The sequence below is a fragment of the Dicentrarchus labrax genome, unplaced genomic scaffold (genome assembly GCF_905237075.1).
Source record: "Dicentrarchus labrax unplaced genomic scaffold, dlabrax2021, whole genome shotgun sequence".
Classification (NCBI taxonomy): domain Eukaryota; kingdom Metazoa; phylum Chordata; class Actinopteri; family Moronidae; genus Dicentrarchus; species Dicentrarchus labrax.
Genome location: NW_026136707.1, coordinates 19,100,097 through 19,114,773, shown reverse-complemented (window position 1 = coordinate 19,114,773; position 14,677 = coordinate 19,100,097). Strand labels below are relative to the sequence as shown.

The 14,677-nt window shown below is 42.2% G+C and overlaps 3 protein-coding genes across 7 annotated transcripts; 1 reads left to right on the top strand and 2 right to left on the bottom strand.

Moving 5' to 3' along the window:
* Window positions 1-391: 391 nt before the first annotated feature.
* mdh2 (malate dehydrogenase 2, NAD (mitochondrial)) lies at window positions 392-1,968 on the bottom strand. The gene has a single exon (XM_051407033.1). The coding sequence runs from the start codon at window positions 1,844-1,846 to the stop codon at window positions 833-835; it is 1,014 nt and encodes a 337-aa protein (XP_051262993.1). The 5' UTR covers window positions 1,847-1,968; the 3' UTR covers window positions 392-832.
* Window positions 1,969-2,020: 52 nt separating this feature from the next.
* On the top strand, window positions 2,021-6,685 carry LOC127367286 (E3 ubiquitin-protein ligase rnf146). 2 transcript variants are annotated; one of them, XM_051407031.1, is made up of 3 exons: window positions 2,021-2,173; window positions 2,873-2,932; window positions 3,849-6,685. In XM_051407031.1, exon 3 carries the CDS (start codon window positions 3,861-3,863, stop codon window positions 4,986-4,988), a length of 1,128 nt encoding a protein of 375 aa, XP_051262991.1. In that variant the 5' UTR covers window positions 2,021-2,173; window positions 2,873-2,932; window positions 3,849-3,860; the 3' UTR covers window positions 4,989-6,685. The 2 variants fall into 2 exon arrangements, with proteins under 2 accessions (XP_051262991.1, XP_051262990.1); XM_051407030.1 differs by having other exon boundaries at window positions 2,021-2,178.
* Window positions 6,686-6,950: 265 nt separating this feature from the next.
* Window positions 6,951-11,838, bottom strand: echdc1 (enoyl CoA hydratase domain containing 1). 4 transcript variants are annotated; one of them, XM_051407039.1, is made up of 7 exons: window positions 11,796-11,838; window positions 10,529-10,588; window positions 9,785-9,960; window positions 9,519-9,661; window positions 9,301-9,353; window positions 9,073-9,153; window positions 6,951-8,955 (listed from the first exon to the last, which is right to left on the bottom strand). In XM_051407039.1, the coding sequence occupies exons 2-7, from the start codon at window positions 10,585-10,587 to the stop codon at window positions 8,538-8,540; spliced, it is 930 nt and encodes a 309-aa protein (XP_051262999.1). In that variant the 5' UTR covers window position 10,588; window positions 11,796-11,838; the 3' UTR covers window positions 6,951-8,537. The 4 variants fall into 4 exon arrangements, with proteins under 4 accessions (XP_051262999.1, XP_051262998.1, XP_051262995.1 ...); XM_051407038.1 differs by lacking the exon at window positions 11,796-11,838 and adding an exon at window positions 11,458-11,783; XM_051407035.1 differs by lacking the exon at window positions 11,796-11,838 and adding an exon at window positions 11,123-11,424.
* Between the last annotated feature and the right edge of the window lie 2,839 nt (window positions 11,839-14,677).

The following is a 14,677-nucleotide window of genomic DNA, read 5'->3' as shown; positions in this document are numbered from 1 at the left end:
CACTTTTTTTTCCCCAATATCCCTACTTTCACTTGTTCCTCAGCATATATTGTAAATCATCAGCCCAGTAGTTTAGAGTAATTAAGCTATCTGCAATCCTTATTCTTTGAACCCCTTCCATTTTTCTGCAAATAAACTATGACAACTAGCATCATGTAGCTCAAATTTCCAAATGAATATACAATCAATTTGAATCACCTAATATTAGGTTGTATGCATTTGAACCACCCGTATTTATTTCAGTGCTTATGAAGTTTGTCAGGGAGCCAGATTTGACACACAAGCACATTCACTTTGATCTGGATTAACTAGTTTCATGAGAAGTCAGTTTCAGACAAGCACCGTAAAGCCAAATCATTTTTATATCACAAAACCAAGAAATAATGAATCATTTTTTAAAGCTAAACCATTTATTGGTGGAGTATTTTTGCTCATCAGTAACATTTACTTGCATCAACAGGCATGATGACAGTATTTCCCCCTCATTCATTCAGCAGAGAAAATTCAACTAATACAGACTGTACATGAAAATATATGAGATTTTGTTTCAATTTGACATTTGCAAAATAGATAACTCACAGTACACTGTATGTACAGAAATCATAAGTGCAAGATAAAGCCATGTTTGAGAAGGTCAGGGAAATGTTACATAGGTAAGAGGACCATGGTTAAAACCAGGATTTTTCAATCAAGAGGACCCTACTGCTTAAACAAAAACAAAAGAGGAAACACTGTGACAGATCTTGAGATTTACCCAGATGCCTTTTAAGTTAAGACGGAACAAATAATCAAATCACAGGTTTTTGTTTTCAACTAACTTAATACCTCCTGTTCACTTCATTTTAGCCACAAATTCCTCGCCCTTCTTGATAGAGGCCTTCAGCTCATCAATGGCATCAACCACCAATTTCTCCTCAAAGGCAGACAGCATGCCCACCCCAAGGTTCTTCTCAATGCCATTCTTCCCCAGAAGAAGAGGTGTGGAGAAGTACTTGCACTCTGTCTCCTCAGACCTGACATAGGCGCACTCCACCACACCCTCCTTTCCATTCATGGCGTCCAGGACGGAGAAGGTAAAGCGGGCACCAGCATAGGCCATGGAGAGGGTAGCAGATCCAGCTCCAGCCTTGGCCTTCACCACCTCTGTGCCAGCCTCCTGGATCCTGCCAGTCAGAGCACTCAGCTGGTCAGCAGGGAACTCTACTTTAGGAGTGCACTGGGAAATGAGGGGGATGATGGTCTTCCCAGCATGACCTCCAATCACAGGTACATTGACACGAGCTGGGTCAAGGCCTTTGAGCTCTGCAACGAAGGCGTTTGCTCTGACAATGTCCAGGGTTGTGACACCAAACACTCTGTTGGGGTTGTACACTCCATGCTTCTTCATGACCTCTGCTGTAATGGGGATGGTGGAGTTAACAGGGTTGGCGATGATGCAGATCATAGCCTCGGGGCAGTTGCGTGCACAGGCATCGGCCAAGGTGGCTACAATGGTGGCGTTGGTGTTGAAGAGGTCATCACGAGTCATGCCTGGTTTTCTGGGGACACCGGCGGGGATGACCACGACCTCGCAGCCCTGCAGTGCAGCATCGAGCTGGTCGGGACCCATGTGGCCGGTCACTTGGGCCCTTGTCTCGATGTGGCTGAGGTCTGCAGCCACCCCAGGTGTGTGGGCAATATCAAACAAGGAGAGGTGACTCACCAGGGGGCTATTCTTCAGAAGCAGTGATAGCGGCTGGCCTATGCCGCCTGAAGCTCCTAGCACCGCAACCTTGGCGTTGTTGTGCGTAGAAGTGGACAGGCTCCGAGCGAGGCTAACGGTAGGTCTCACGGCACGGGAAAACATTTTGTTTCTTTGACTTCTTTTATTAATTTAGTGAAAGTAGAAATATCTAAAGAGCCCCTCTCCTCTGTGACACCAACGTCCTCTAGCCACGAGCAAACAGGAAGACTGTAAACTGTCATGCGTAGAGGATATGGGCGTGCGATATTACGTCAAATTACGTCAAATTGCGTCAGCGCGTACGGCTACGTCGTCGTCTTTATTTTCAGCCTCTTTTCTACGGAGGAAAACAAAGCCAGTTAACACTGGAAGTGGGAATATTAGCATTGGAAAGCAGTGCTGTTACGCGAATTATAACGGTACACCAGAGCAACACAGCAAAATCTAACGGTACGGTACGTACGCAGTCGTTGAATTGTCTCTGTCGTGAGGAAATGTTTCACCTCGCTGTTTATGTCGCCCTGCTACAATGAGCTAGCGCCGTCAGATGAACTCCGTCTAGTTGCTGGAGTCAGAGTGCTGCCATCAGACTAGCCAGCGTTAGCTAACATTACAACAGGTCTTATTGTTGTGGTCGCTCTGCCAGTCGCGGAATCTCTTTGTACTGTTTGACTTGTGTTTGCACTTGTAACGCTAACAACAAACGACTTGCTTTTTAGTAGCTGCTATGTTTCTAATGTTAGCTCAACTAGTTTGCTTATAAACTGTCCCCTGTTAGTGTGAATATTAAGAGCGTTAGCTCGGTAATGTTAGCTGTGTTCATCCCTGTCATAAGGCCAGCTCGGTAACACAAACTTGTAACAACTAGCTGACACAGTTCACTGTTTGTAGTCGGACAGTTAACAGAGCAGCCTTTTGTTTCACACACTTGAGTAAACCCTTAAATTACATTTCTGTCATAGCTAAGTGAATTAACGCTAACTTGCAGCTAATCCGTTTTAACGTCAGGCTAAAAATCCAACTTGTTTCTCACATAAATGGTTTGTTTTTGTTTTTTTAAATACGTACCATTGTGTATCACAATTGTACTCACTTTCAGGACAGTCTGAAAACTAATACATTCACTGACTGCTCTTTTTTCTTTGGCAGTGGCAAGATTGAAGGTCCATCAGCTCTCCTCATGGTACATCAGCATTAAGGATACTTCCAGTAAGTATCAAATATCCTCTCTGTCAGCCTTTGTGAGGTTACAGGTGGCATATAGATTATACTATCATTCGATATTGGTAATTTTTAGTCTGACTTTATCTTGGGACTCTTTGCTGTTTAGTGACAGTGACTTGCATTTGAGTGCTAAATGTGACCATGACACCACCAGTAAGATAAAAAAAACTTTCCTTCTCAGTGTCCCACAGTTGTCCTGATCTCTACTTTCAACTGTCCCAGACTTAACAGCTACTGTCTGAAATAGATTTTGTTTTGTTCATTTAATAACTTAATATAATATAATATAATAACTTTGTTTCAGTAACTCGCATCACTTCATTGAGTCTTTGAACATTGTTATTATTAAGAGAAATAATCACAGACTCACTACAGAGACATTGTGTATTTGAAGTAAAAAAAGTTTTACAAAAAAAATCTAACTATTGAAATAGTTACAAGCTCAAACTATTACATAATAGCTATATAAACTTACTTCAGAGATCAAGGGAGAGAGTGGTCACATATGGCCAATGCTCCACACCTACGAATGAATTACAATATAATATACATCTTTTTGTTATTATATACTTGTATTTTCTGACTTCAAACAACAAACATAATATTTTCATTTGTAATCATACATTTCTCTACTGTTGCAGAAATGTCCCAGACAATGTCTCTTTGTGTCCTAGGTGCTATTTTTATTGCCCCTGGGACAGCGGGACATCCTTAATTTTAAGTGCTGTATATATCTCACTTGTTTTTTCTATCATATGTGGACCTAAAAACAACATTCATAATTAGAATAATCTTGAATAGTGATTTCTGTTTTTGAAAATGAATTGTACTGATGAAAGAAAAGGTAATGATCCTACCATGCTCACTACAACCTTTATTTACAATTGTCCCTTTTCCTCAGTACTTCCTAAGGATGGCTAGTTGTGGGGAGGTAGACCACTCTGTTAGCTCACTTCCATCCAGTAAGAAAGGCAGCAACAGTGGTGGTGGAAGTGGGAACAGTGCAGAATCATCATGCTCTGGCTCCAGCAACTCATCCCCAGCCCTGTCTGTACCAGAGTGTGCCATCTGTCTGCAAAGCTGTGTCCACCCAGTGCAACTGCCGTGCCATCACGTCTTCTGTTTCCTGTGTGTGAAGGGAGCATCCTGGCAGAGCAAACGCTGTGCTCTCTGCAGACAGGAAGTACCAGATGACTTCCTGGAAAGGCCTACGCTTCTCTCTCCCGAGGAGCTTAAAGCATCAGCGGGAGGTCGGGGTGGGGCAGCAAGTGATCACGCCTGGTATTATGAGGGCCGTAATGGTTGGTGGCAGTATGATGAGCGAACCAGCCGTGAGCTGGAGGACGCTTTCTCCAAGGGCAAAAATAGAGCTGAAATGCTGATTGCTGGTTTTTTGTATGTAGCTGACTTGGAGAACATGGTGCAGTACAGGCGCAATGAGCACGGTCGTAGACGCAAGATGAAGAGGGACGTTTTGGATATCCCCAAGAAGGGAGTGGCTGGACTGCGTTTGGACGCTGAGGGTGTTACTGGGGCCATTGGGACAGGTAGAGAAAACTCTGCTGATGGGGCTGATACCACGGTAGCAGGTGTCCAGCAGCCGGTTACAGGTATCCCCTCTACTGTCACAGCCCCTCCAGCCACTGCCAGACCTCCTACCTCCCTTGGTGGTCAGCCTGGTAGCAGCAGCGGGAGCCCCACTCTGGAGGATGCTCTATCCCAGCTGCAGATCAGCCCCAGGCCCACACCCTCCCACGAGCGCTCTGAGGCTGGGGAAGGAGAAGAAGAAGAAGAGGAAGAGGAGGCCTCACCCTCCAGGTCCTCTGACCCTAACACCTCTGTGGACGAGTCTGGCTCCGGAGACTGGAGCGATGAGGAAGGGGGAGATGGAGAGCGTGTGGAACCCTGTGAGGGTAGGCAAAGACGGAATCCAGAGGACAGAGCCCCTCCTGGCGCAGAGTCCGCCTCTCCCCCTTCTTCATCCAGTAGCAGTGGAAGGTCCAGAATGCCTGATGGCCAGTGTACAGTGACTGAAGTGTGAACTCGTCATTGACACCATCATCACCAAATGGCTATGTTCCATTTCATTAATTTATTCCTCACTGTATGCTGTCATTCACTGTGTCATGGATCGGATGTGGGTGGAGTGCTTGATACAAGAGAGCATAACATACTCCATGTTTTTAGGTAAACAACTCAATTTTAGCAATCAAATTTGGTGCCTCTTTTTGGCTCACAATGATTTGGATGTATCTGTTTGATTTGTTTGTCTGTCTCATCCAATATACACCCAGCCAGTAGAAGCAATGTTGGGTTTTATGTTCTGGCACTAAGCGTTCTAGTACTGAGACAGGAGCTACAGCTTGGTAAACAGCCAGACGGATACATCATGTTGTTGTGAGCCATGAAATCTCATAATTGTCTATCCAGACATGATGAGAAGTAGGTGTAGGTGTGTTACTGAGGTGTTCAGCTGCCATCAGTCTGCTCACTTTTTGCCATTCGGTTGGAGGCATATCGAGTCTGTTCTTTTTAAATTCTGGGAATGTGGAAGTTAAAAGGTCAAAGTGACAAACCAACCTGCTTCTCCCTATCTTAGGTATTCTTTTGTTGACATGTATGATCCTAAAACCCAGAGGCTTTCTGTGAATCTCAGCCAGATCTGTGACATTTGAGACAGAAAGCATAAATGAGGATGATAACTCCTGGAAATGGAACTGTCTTTATCATTATCATGGACGGCTACATTCTAGTCATCTACACTTTAACTCTCTCAGCTAACATAGCACGCAGAAATGGGCTTGATAGAGCTCAAGTCATCTGACTACTCTTGCAAAGGTTTGAATCCTTGATAACTTGTTTCCAACCTCCACCTTACTTAAATGATTTTCTTACTTCACTGATTATGAAGCCTTTCCTTCAAAATGCTGAAATGTAACTGTTAACTTTTGGAAGTGTGTCATTTCAGAGCAGATTGTAGTTAGACGAAAATCTTCAGATTGTTTATCCAGATAAAGAAAGGAAACAGATTTGTACTTACTGACGCTCCTAAGCCATGTGAGTATTTAAATACTCTACAACCTAGTAATGTAACTCAGGAGCCCACAGGATTATCTGGCTGCCTGCATAAGGGTTTGTCTTTTGATTTCAATTAACCTGCTTCTTTCTGAAATTCTAAAATCTATTGATATAAATGAATGTGCGTAATAGAATTACAAATGAAATTTATTTGAACATTTCCCAGCTTTAAATAATTGGCATTTTAATGTAAAGTATCAGTGTTTTCCTTTTAAAGCTGTTGAGGCCATTAGTATTCGTATTGTCCCTGACTAAAGTATTCTCAATTGGTGTTTCAAAAGTTTTGTGATTTGTGCATGTTTGAAGAGAGAGTTATTTAAACACTACTGGTTGGCAGGATGATGAGAATTGATATTTTTGGGTTGAGTTTGAGTAATTGTTTTTAATTTGTTTGTTTTCGTGTTTTCTTATGGTTGTAAATCATCTTATGTATGATGTCTGAGGCAGTAAGAGAACAAGAACATGCCATTGCTATTGGCCATCCTGCAGAGATTTGAAGTTATGTTATTTTTATATTTCTTACATGCTTACATCATCTGCTCAGTCTTAGACTTTCCATTCTGAAGAATAAAGTTTGTGTAACAGTTTTTGCCTGGCAATTTTTTGTTACATGGTTTGTAATTTAAGAATAAATTGTGTCATTTCATCATCCTAAAAGGATATTTTTGTACTCTTGTCTCTTTTATTTTTGGCTTCTCATTTTACTGTGTGATAGGGTGAATGTTATATGGGGTTTTCTTTGAATAAATCTGTCGCAAGTGTTACATAAGTAGGACTATCAATGGTCCCATTGTAAGTGAGATCTCACCCCTTTTTTTTTCTATACTGCTACCTGTAGAGAGGACAAATCACATGCCACTGGATGAAGGACTGAAGTATTCGGTATCTATTATTCATATAACAAAGCCACCAAAATAAGACTATAAGACATCAAAATAGTTTATTATATAACAAGAAAGGTTGCATTTACTAATCCATAATGTTCACAGTATGCAACACAGCCTGTTTTTCTGTCATTGGAGACCATATAAACAATCTGTACATCATAATGAGGCCAACTTGTCTTCCCCTCAATCACCTTGTCGGTGTTTGGTATTCTGGTCACAGCAGCCATCAGCGCTCCAGCTGGGTGTCTGGCCAGGAAACATGACCTCTGGAAGGGGAACCGGAGATAAACCAGCATCCTTCAGGGACCTGTCCTGTTCTTGTCATTTCAGTCTGTGCCTGTTTGTGCTCTTTCAATACCTAATGCTGTATGGACTAATTGCACAAATTGGTGTCAAACCTTACAAAAGAATTCAGTATGTATATTTCAGCTGTTTAATTTGTCCCTGTGCTTCAGCATATTTCCAGATTCCCCATGCATCAGTGAGTCATTGTGCAGAGTACAGAAAACCAGCAAATAATGCTCTTACCTACAGCTACCAATAGAATAGAACCCGGGGGGGTGATCAAGGCCACGATAATGCACAGTGAGCTCTGAAGGATCAGCTGAGATAACCTACAAAACTGAAGTAAAGAGGAAACAAGCACAGCAGCATTACTCTCAATCCTACAGACAGATTCTGCTGCCTCATGCTTGTTATACCTCATCAGTATCTGTATGCTGCAGCTATCTATCTTCTGTCAGCCATGGTCTGATCATTACCATAATCCCATTTCAGGGGACCTGGAGGAAAGACTAACCAATGTGGACAGAAGGGATTTAGAAGATGGAGAATGTAGTCCTTTAGAGCTTTGTTTTTCATCCATATGGAAAACATAAGACTAATACCCAGTGTACCGCATATCCACTGTTTTATTACAGATGTGCTTTAATTGAGAGGATAAATCTTAAAATAAGTATTCATATACAGTATCAGTCTACAGAGTGTTAAACACACACACACACACACACACGATAATTTCTCAGGTCAGCTGACACTGCAGCACAGCTGATCAATGTTTTATCATAAACAGGAGGCTCCAGAGTCCAGTTTCTAAAATATAACCCCGAAGGAACAGGAGTTTTTATTTATGGTGTTAATTCAGTTTTCATACCAGAAAACACTACCCTCATTCTATCTTTTACCAAGTTATGTTTGCAATATATGACTAAAAAGGCACCTCTTCAGCTCGTATACAAACGATGTGATAAGTAGGCATAATGTCACATAGAGAGATAACAAACAAAATACCTGACAGCCATTCAAAAATGTGTCAATGAGTGATCTCTCATTATCAGTGTATTAGAGGCAATGAAGTGGCTGATTTATTGAAATGATGAATTCTGTAGTTATAACCATCAAAGAACAAATACTACCATTTGTTTCCACATTACCTTCGTCCACATTTAAGACACAACATTCAGCTTATTACATACAAAAAAGTAATTATAAATGTCTTCAGCACGCCAAAGATCTGTGTAAGTTTATTGACGTCAATCTGTCTGTAGCAGTTCTCTTCCACACAATTTTGGCCCGGACAGTGCTTTTTCCAAAAATGTCTGAGAAGCTCATGTGAACACAAACACTCATTTGTGTTTGGACTTGCTGGCCAGAGCCCGCAGGTTTGCCGGACCGCCCCACACCGTCCCAAATACATCCTTCTCAGTCCTCAGAGCCTCGGACAGAGGGAGCTCTCTCCCTGACAACACTACCTTCTTCACAGCCTGGATCACTGGGGTAGGTCCCTTTGTATAGCGACTGAGCCAGTTTTCAGCCTGCTGTAGCAGAGTCCCTGCACCCTCCTCTGCCCCGGGAACCTCCAGGACTCCATCTGCCAGTCCAATCTGCAGGCCAAGTTCGGGGTCCACTTTTAGAGCACCACCAAGCAACTTCAGGGCATTCTGGCTTCCGACAATGCGGACGAGCCGTGCTGCGCCACCCCAGCCCGGGACCAGGCCCATGTGTTTATGGACAAACTGGATCACACTGCCAGATGCCATTATCCTATAACAGAGAGATGACAGACACAAGTTAGATTATTAGCAAACATTAGGATGAAAGGTGACGGTGTAAAGGAGATCCTATGGTGTTTTCTTTTATTCACTTGTATAAAACCATTACCTGAAATCGCAGGCAGTGGTGAGTTCTGCACCTCCTCCCAGCGCTCTCCCCTCCACCAGAGCAACAGAGATCAGAGGCAACCTGCACTGAGAAAACTATTGTCAGCATACTGTAGAGCACATTACATAACAGCTTAACTCCAACGTCCTCAAGCTCAGCCTGGTTGCTGCTGTTTTACTCTGCTTTGATATTTAATACAGTAGTAGAGAGAAAAATGAAAGCCCTTACCTGAGTAGTCTTGTGAGAGCATTCTGCATGAACATACACATCTTCATCCCATCCTACAAAGGCAAAAGAAACATCACTGGGCAAGTACGCATCCAAGAGACAGTGAGACAAAAACAAGCAGACACCAAAGTAGACAGACAGGCAGACAGACTGACTGCAGCAGATATGCAGATAGCCACAGCAACTAGATGCCATAAATAATTTCACTGCTTTGATACCTGTGGGTTAGATATCGCCCGGACAGCATTGAGGTCCGATCCAGAGCAGAAAGTTCCAGCAGCACCCTGCACAATCAGGCCTTTACAGTCTGTCCAGTTCTCCAGCTGGCTCACCATCTCCTCCAGATCCACCATCATACTGCCTGGGAGGAAGGAAAAACTCAAAACACTTAAGACGGCTGCAATGAAATTTGTTTGTGTACAAGTGATCATGTGCAAAAGTCTGAGACTAAAAATGTACAGTGTTATGTGTACAATCACCTTACCGGAGAAGGCATTCATGCGGGAGGGGTTGTTGATGGTCAGCACAGCGACACCAGACTCTTGTTTGAGCAGATCAATGGAGCCTCCAGGAAAGGCCTGCAGCTTCTCTCTGATCTCCTCCTGGTTGAAGCCATGGATGCTGGAGTACACACAGCCCCTGCTCTGTCTCTGCAGCAGCCTTGGAGAACAACATTCATACGGTTTATTACAATCATTATATAGACCCAGGCCTTACAGAGGGTTGGAAAGACCCTAAAATGGAACCCTGATTCATTTAACTACCAAGCACATTACCAGTACGGTTGTTATAGATGTTTAATAGATGGTAAATTAACTCAAATCAAAGTAATTTGCATGTGTAATTGTAGTATAAAGAAACAATGTAAATCAGTCTGGTGTTGCAGACAGGAAACAATTTCTTTTAATACACTCCCTTACCTCTCTGTAAATCAGCCTGAAGGAGGTCTGAGCTACTCAAACAAACTGCACTTGTACACATAAGAATGAACTATATCTGACTCCAATTCATTGTAGTCATGAGTCAGAATCGGAGAAGTTATTACTTTTATATATTAGCATTTCACAACTCTCAGCACGTCTGAAATACATTTTGTTAGACCTGTCTGTGTTTGTGAGTTATGAACAAATAATGTGGGTCCAACTCCGTACACTTGGTGTTCCTTTATTTAAGACTTTATTTACTGTCACCAGCATGGCAATAAACAATGCTGTCTACACTCCCTTACCTGGCCCAGGCCCCACAGCTGCTGCCCAGGATCTGTCGACTCACCCCACACAGTACCATCCTGCAGCAGCACAGAGGTGGAGAAATCAGTTTTACCTTCATTCTGAGAAATTATTTAAAATATATAACTTTATTGAAAAAGGGATGTGGAACATATAATGGTTATTGCTGTAGCATGTTGTATACAATGAAAATCATCAGAATCAAACAGACCCTTTCCACAGCAGACATTTTGACTTGTCTTCAAATTACACCTGTGTTATTGCCACTGTGACAAACTGTTTGCAGTGAAAGAGGTCTATGAAATACAGTACTTTCCAAACCAGCGTTGCTACTGTGATGTATTTGGTAGAGCACAAAAGGTTCAGTATAAAGAGCTACTTTGTTTTTCATAAATAAATTATTTCTATTAAGGACGTGGTGCTGGTGTAGCTTTGTATGCTATGAAACAGTCTACACACACACACACACACACACACACACACACACACAGAGGTGTTTTCACTGGTGAAATACACAGTTTGTGACATCATGTAATTCCCAGCATAGCTCCACCCAACTCCATTAGCCAGAAACATAATATGATTAAAAACACCTGGGCTGGTGTTTCAGGCTTTCAGTCAAGATGCACAAACACATTGTGCTTCTTCACAGCGACTGAAGGAGGAAAATGTGAAGTGATAGAGAGAAAAGCGCTTGAAAATATGAACTGATGAATACCAAAGAAGAAACACTTACAAAGCCTGGTTACAGAAACTATTTGTGTTAGCAGGAAACCCAAAAAGCAGCTGCCTTTAAACTTAGAAAGTTACTTTAACATTAAAATACTTTTATAGCACAATACTATACTTGTGTTTTGTAGCCTAAATAAAGTCATTAAACAGGATGTTATTAACTAAAGGTCTGTGATGTTTACCTAGCTTAACTTACTGTGCTGCTGTACATTGAATCTTAATGGAAAACATCGAGCATTGGTATGAGAGTCCTCTGGGTGAAAGACTGCGATACGGAAGCAAAGCGAACACCACACATTCATTGATATCAGAGAATGTAGACGGGCTCTGTTAATATGCAGTGTTGGATGTTGAATGTCTTTTGTTTTGCAGTAAACCACTGATTCTTGAGAGTTGGCCACTGCATGTCATCCCAGGTTCAAGTGTCTAACTGTAATACAGCGAGCAGCAGACAGAACTAATGTTTCGTTCAACACTTTACATAACATTATAATAACTACAAATCACTGGGTAACCAAAAACACAAGCACCAACCTTGCTTATTGACAGCCGTGTGGTGTTACTCTGAAACCCGTCCCCCTGGAAACTAAAGGTCCTGGGAAGGACAGGATACCGGCATACAGATGTAGTTGCACAATGTATCCACAGGGGGGCGGAATAACACCGCCACGGAGCAAATATGATTTGGGATTCATTTGTACACATCTCCTTGTGCAAAAAGTCAGGTATTTCCATTAATTGTGCAATCGTGATATTGGGCCACATACATTTTACACAACACTCTACGAGCTATAATTTATTGTTCGACTTAACTGTAATAACATTCATCATTGGCCAGTGCACTGCACATAGAGATCTGCTCTTTGTCTGTCACAACTCTGTAAACACAGCATACTAAAGGAACTGGCTCCACAGACATGTCCTTATTCAGTAGTACTGACAGAGGGATTTCAATATCATCTACAAGTTATAGTACAGTGCTGGCACAGGCAGCTGGCAGTTACATTTGACTACTGTTCAATTAGGTTTTCATTATGTGTCCACGTGGAGGTAAAAAACAAAATAGGTTCCGTTTGATTCAAGCCCTGAAACATATTTCCTTGACACCAGTGAACTTAAAGGCAGTGTGTGGATCCACGTCTAACACTGAGTCAACATCTTGTCAAACAAAAGCGTGCTCAGAGATTTGGTTTTATGTGTTGCCAAGTCAAACAACCAAAAACTGTATACATCTTCAAATGCCAGTGATGAACACACTAGGTATTTTTTAGAGATATTAAAGTAGGGGTTTGGAATAATATAACAACTGAAGGAAAATGTACTTTTACTATTGATTTAAGAGCAATAGTTGTGTTCTGGAATTGCTCTTTTGCCATTAAAAAAGTCCTTAAAAGATGCAACCATTGTTTGACAAAATGTCTTGTTCAACTCCTCCTAGAAACATGTAATATCATACCAAGAGTGACTATCACCTTCCTGAGGCACAGGAAAAAGTGTGAATTGCTCTGGGATCATACTGTGCAAACACAGACAGACAAACAGACTTGTAGGCGTGGTATTAAAATAATTTATTTATTAAGTTATTTTGGAAAGTATAACTAAAGCATCAGTGTTAATTCTGAGGTTTGGAAACATTCAGATCATGCGTGTAAAGGAGACAAGTGGAGGGTCAGATTGGAGTTATGAGTAAGAGATAGAAATGAGGGCGTACAGACAGCGAGACAAACAGCATAAACTAACAAAAACAAGAGGATGATATAGAGACCAAGATGTGTGCACAAAGAGGAGGGAAAATGTGCCAAAACAGAGGGAGGTTGAGACACTTCCTGTGCTGTGGTCTGATCTATGGCTACTGGGAGCATAAATCCTTCACTTCTATCCACACATCCTCTCCTGCTATTCACAGCCCAGAACACATCTATGAAAACAAGCTCAGGAACCAAAAATACCTTTCTGTTTCAGCTGAATCACTGAGGATACCAGAAACATGCTGAATCCAAAGTCTAAAACAAAGTTAAGTGTTGCAAAACTATATTCACGTGCCAATAGCTATCACTCATCTGTACTAAACCCTGGAAGCACATTATTTCATGATGACATTAAAAGTAATATCTCATGCTGTCTATTTTTCACATACTCTTTAAAGTGCAGTTATTTCCATGGAGTGACGATTTAAGACCCATTTTTCCCTAAATGGATGGCTTTGTGGAACCAAAGTCCTTCAGGATTCTACCGCAAACATAAAAGGTCATCAACAAGGATACAGTGCACTGCATCCAGGACTGCAATAGATTCAACTAAGTTTAAAAGTCTGCACCTCTCCAGTCTATTTAAAAGTGGGGAAGGAATTCAAAAAGGTCGGTGGGACTCTTCCCAGGCATGCATTCCAGACACGCTGACTCTCCTTCCTGCTCTGTACAGTACATTCAGCTAGGTCAACTAGCCTGCAACCTGTCTCTAAATATCACTCTGTGAAGTGCAGCACCTGGAGGATGTGGTGGGTCACTGGAATTTACATACACAGTAGTTTCTAATCACCCAAGATTCATTGTCTATCCGTGTTAGGTGTGTGATGGACTGGCAGTGTTTCTACTCTTTTACAAACGTTCATTCCCAAACCATTATCTCACTGTGCCTGTCCACTTCCATTCATCCTTTGCTCAGCCCTTTCAGTCATTTTGATTAAAGTCAGCCCTCCTGTTTTATGATCCATCCGGATATCAGTGATGCAGCCGCAGACTCCAGCTGATAATGGAACCCTGTCTGAAATTACAACCTGGCTAATGGGAGAGAGCGAGACAGTGAGAGAGACAGAGAGAGAGAGAGAGAGATACACACTTCACACATTTGTCTATTGCATGCACAAATGTCATTGCATGTATGTCTCAGAGTGCGTTTCAGTGTGTGTGGTTGTGTGTGTGCTGCACGTGGCCTCTAAAGTGATGCATCAGTGTACTGATCGATATGCAGCTGTCTGGGGCTCTACAGGAAGTCAGGGAATGCGCTGCAGTCAGCATGGCTTTATACCAACTCTCCAAGATAAGAAAAACACACACACACACACACACACACACACACACAGAGACCAGATAAGTGCCAGTAAAGGTCTATTTCAGTGCAGGAAGAATGGCAGGTTGGCAGGTGCCAGAGGCTCTCAGGGACCAAGAGGTTTCTTGTGAGGAGTGAGGGGAGGTCAGTGTAGCTGGAGGGCCAAGGGCCAGGAGACATCAGAAAGCCAATGAACATTTTTCCACAGCAGCAGCAACTGGGATGAGTCTGCGGGAACTCAAAATGTACACACATTACAAAGATCAAATGCAACCATCTACTGTCATATGTACTGTATATTTGAGACCAGACCTAAACTGTTAAAACATGACCATACAGAAAGTTACTCAAAGTAGTTTATTAACAAC

Coding starts and splice junctions, on each gene's coding strand:
- LOC127367286 (XM_051407031.1), top strand. CDS start 3,861: ATGGCTAGTTGTGGGGAGGTAGACCACTCTGTTAGCTCACTTCCATCC.
- echdc1 (XM_051407035.1), bottom strand. CDS start 11,166: ATGTGTTTGTGCATCTTGACTGAAAGCCTGAAACACCAGCCCAG. Junction 10,589..11,122: donor AGCCTGAAACACCAGCCCAG/GTGTTTTTAATC, acceptor GTGCTGCTGCAG/GATGGTACTGTGTGGGGTGA. Junction 9,154..9,300: donor GCTCTCACAAGACTACTCAG/GTAAGGGCTTTC, acceptor TTCTCAGTGCAG/GTTGCCTCTGATCTCTGTTG.
- mdh2 (XM_051407033.1), bottom strand. CDS start 1,846: ATGTTTTCCCGTGCCGTGAGACCTACCGTTAGCCTCGCTCGGAGCCTG.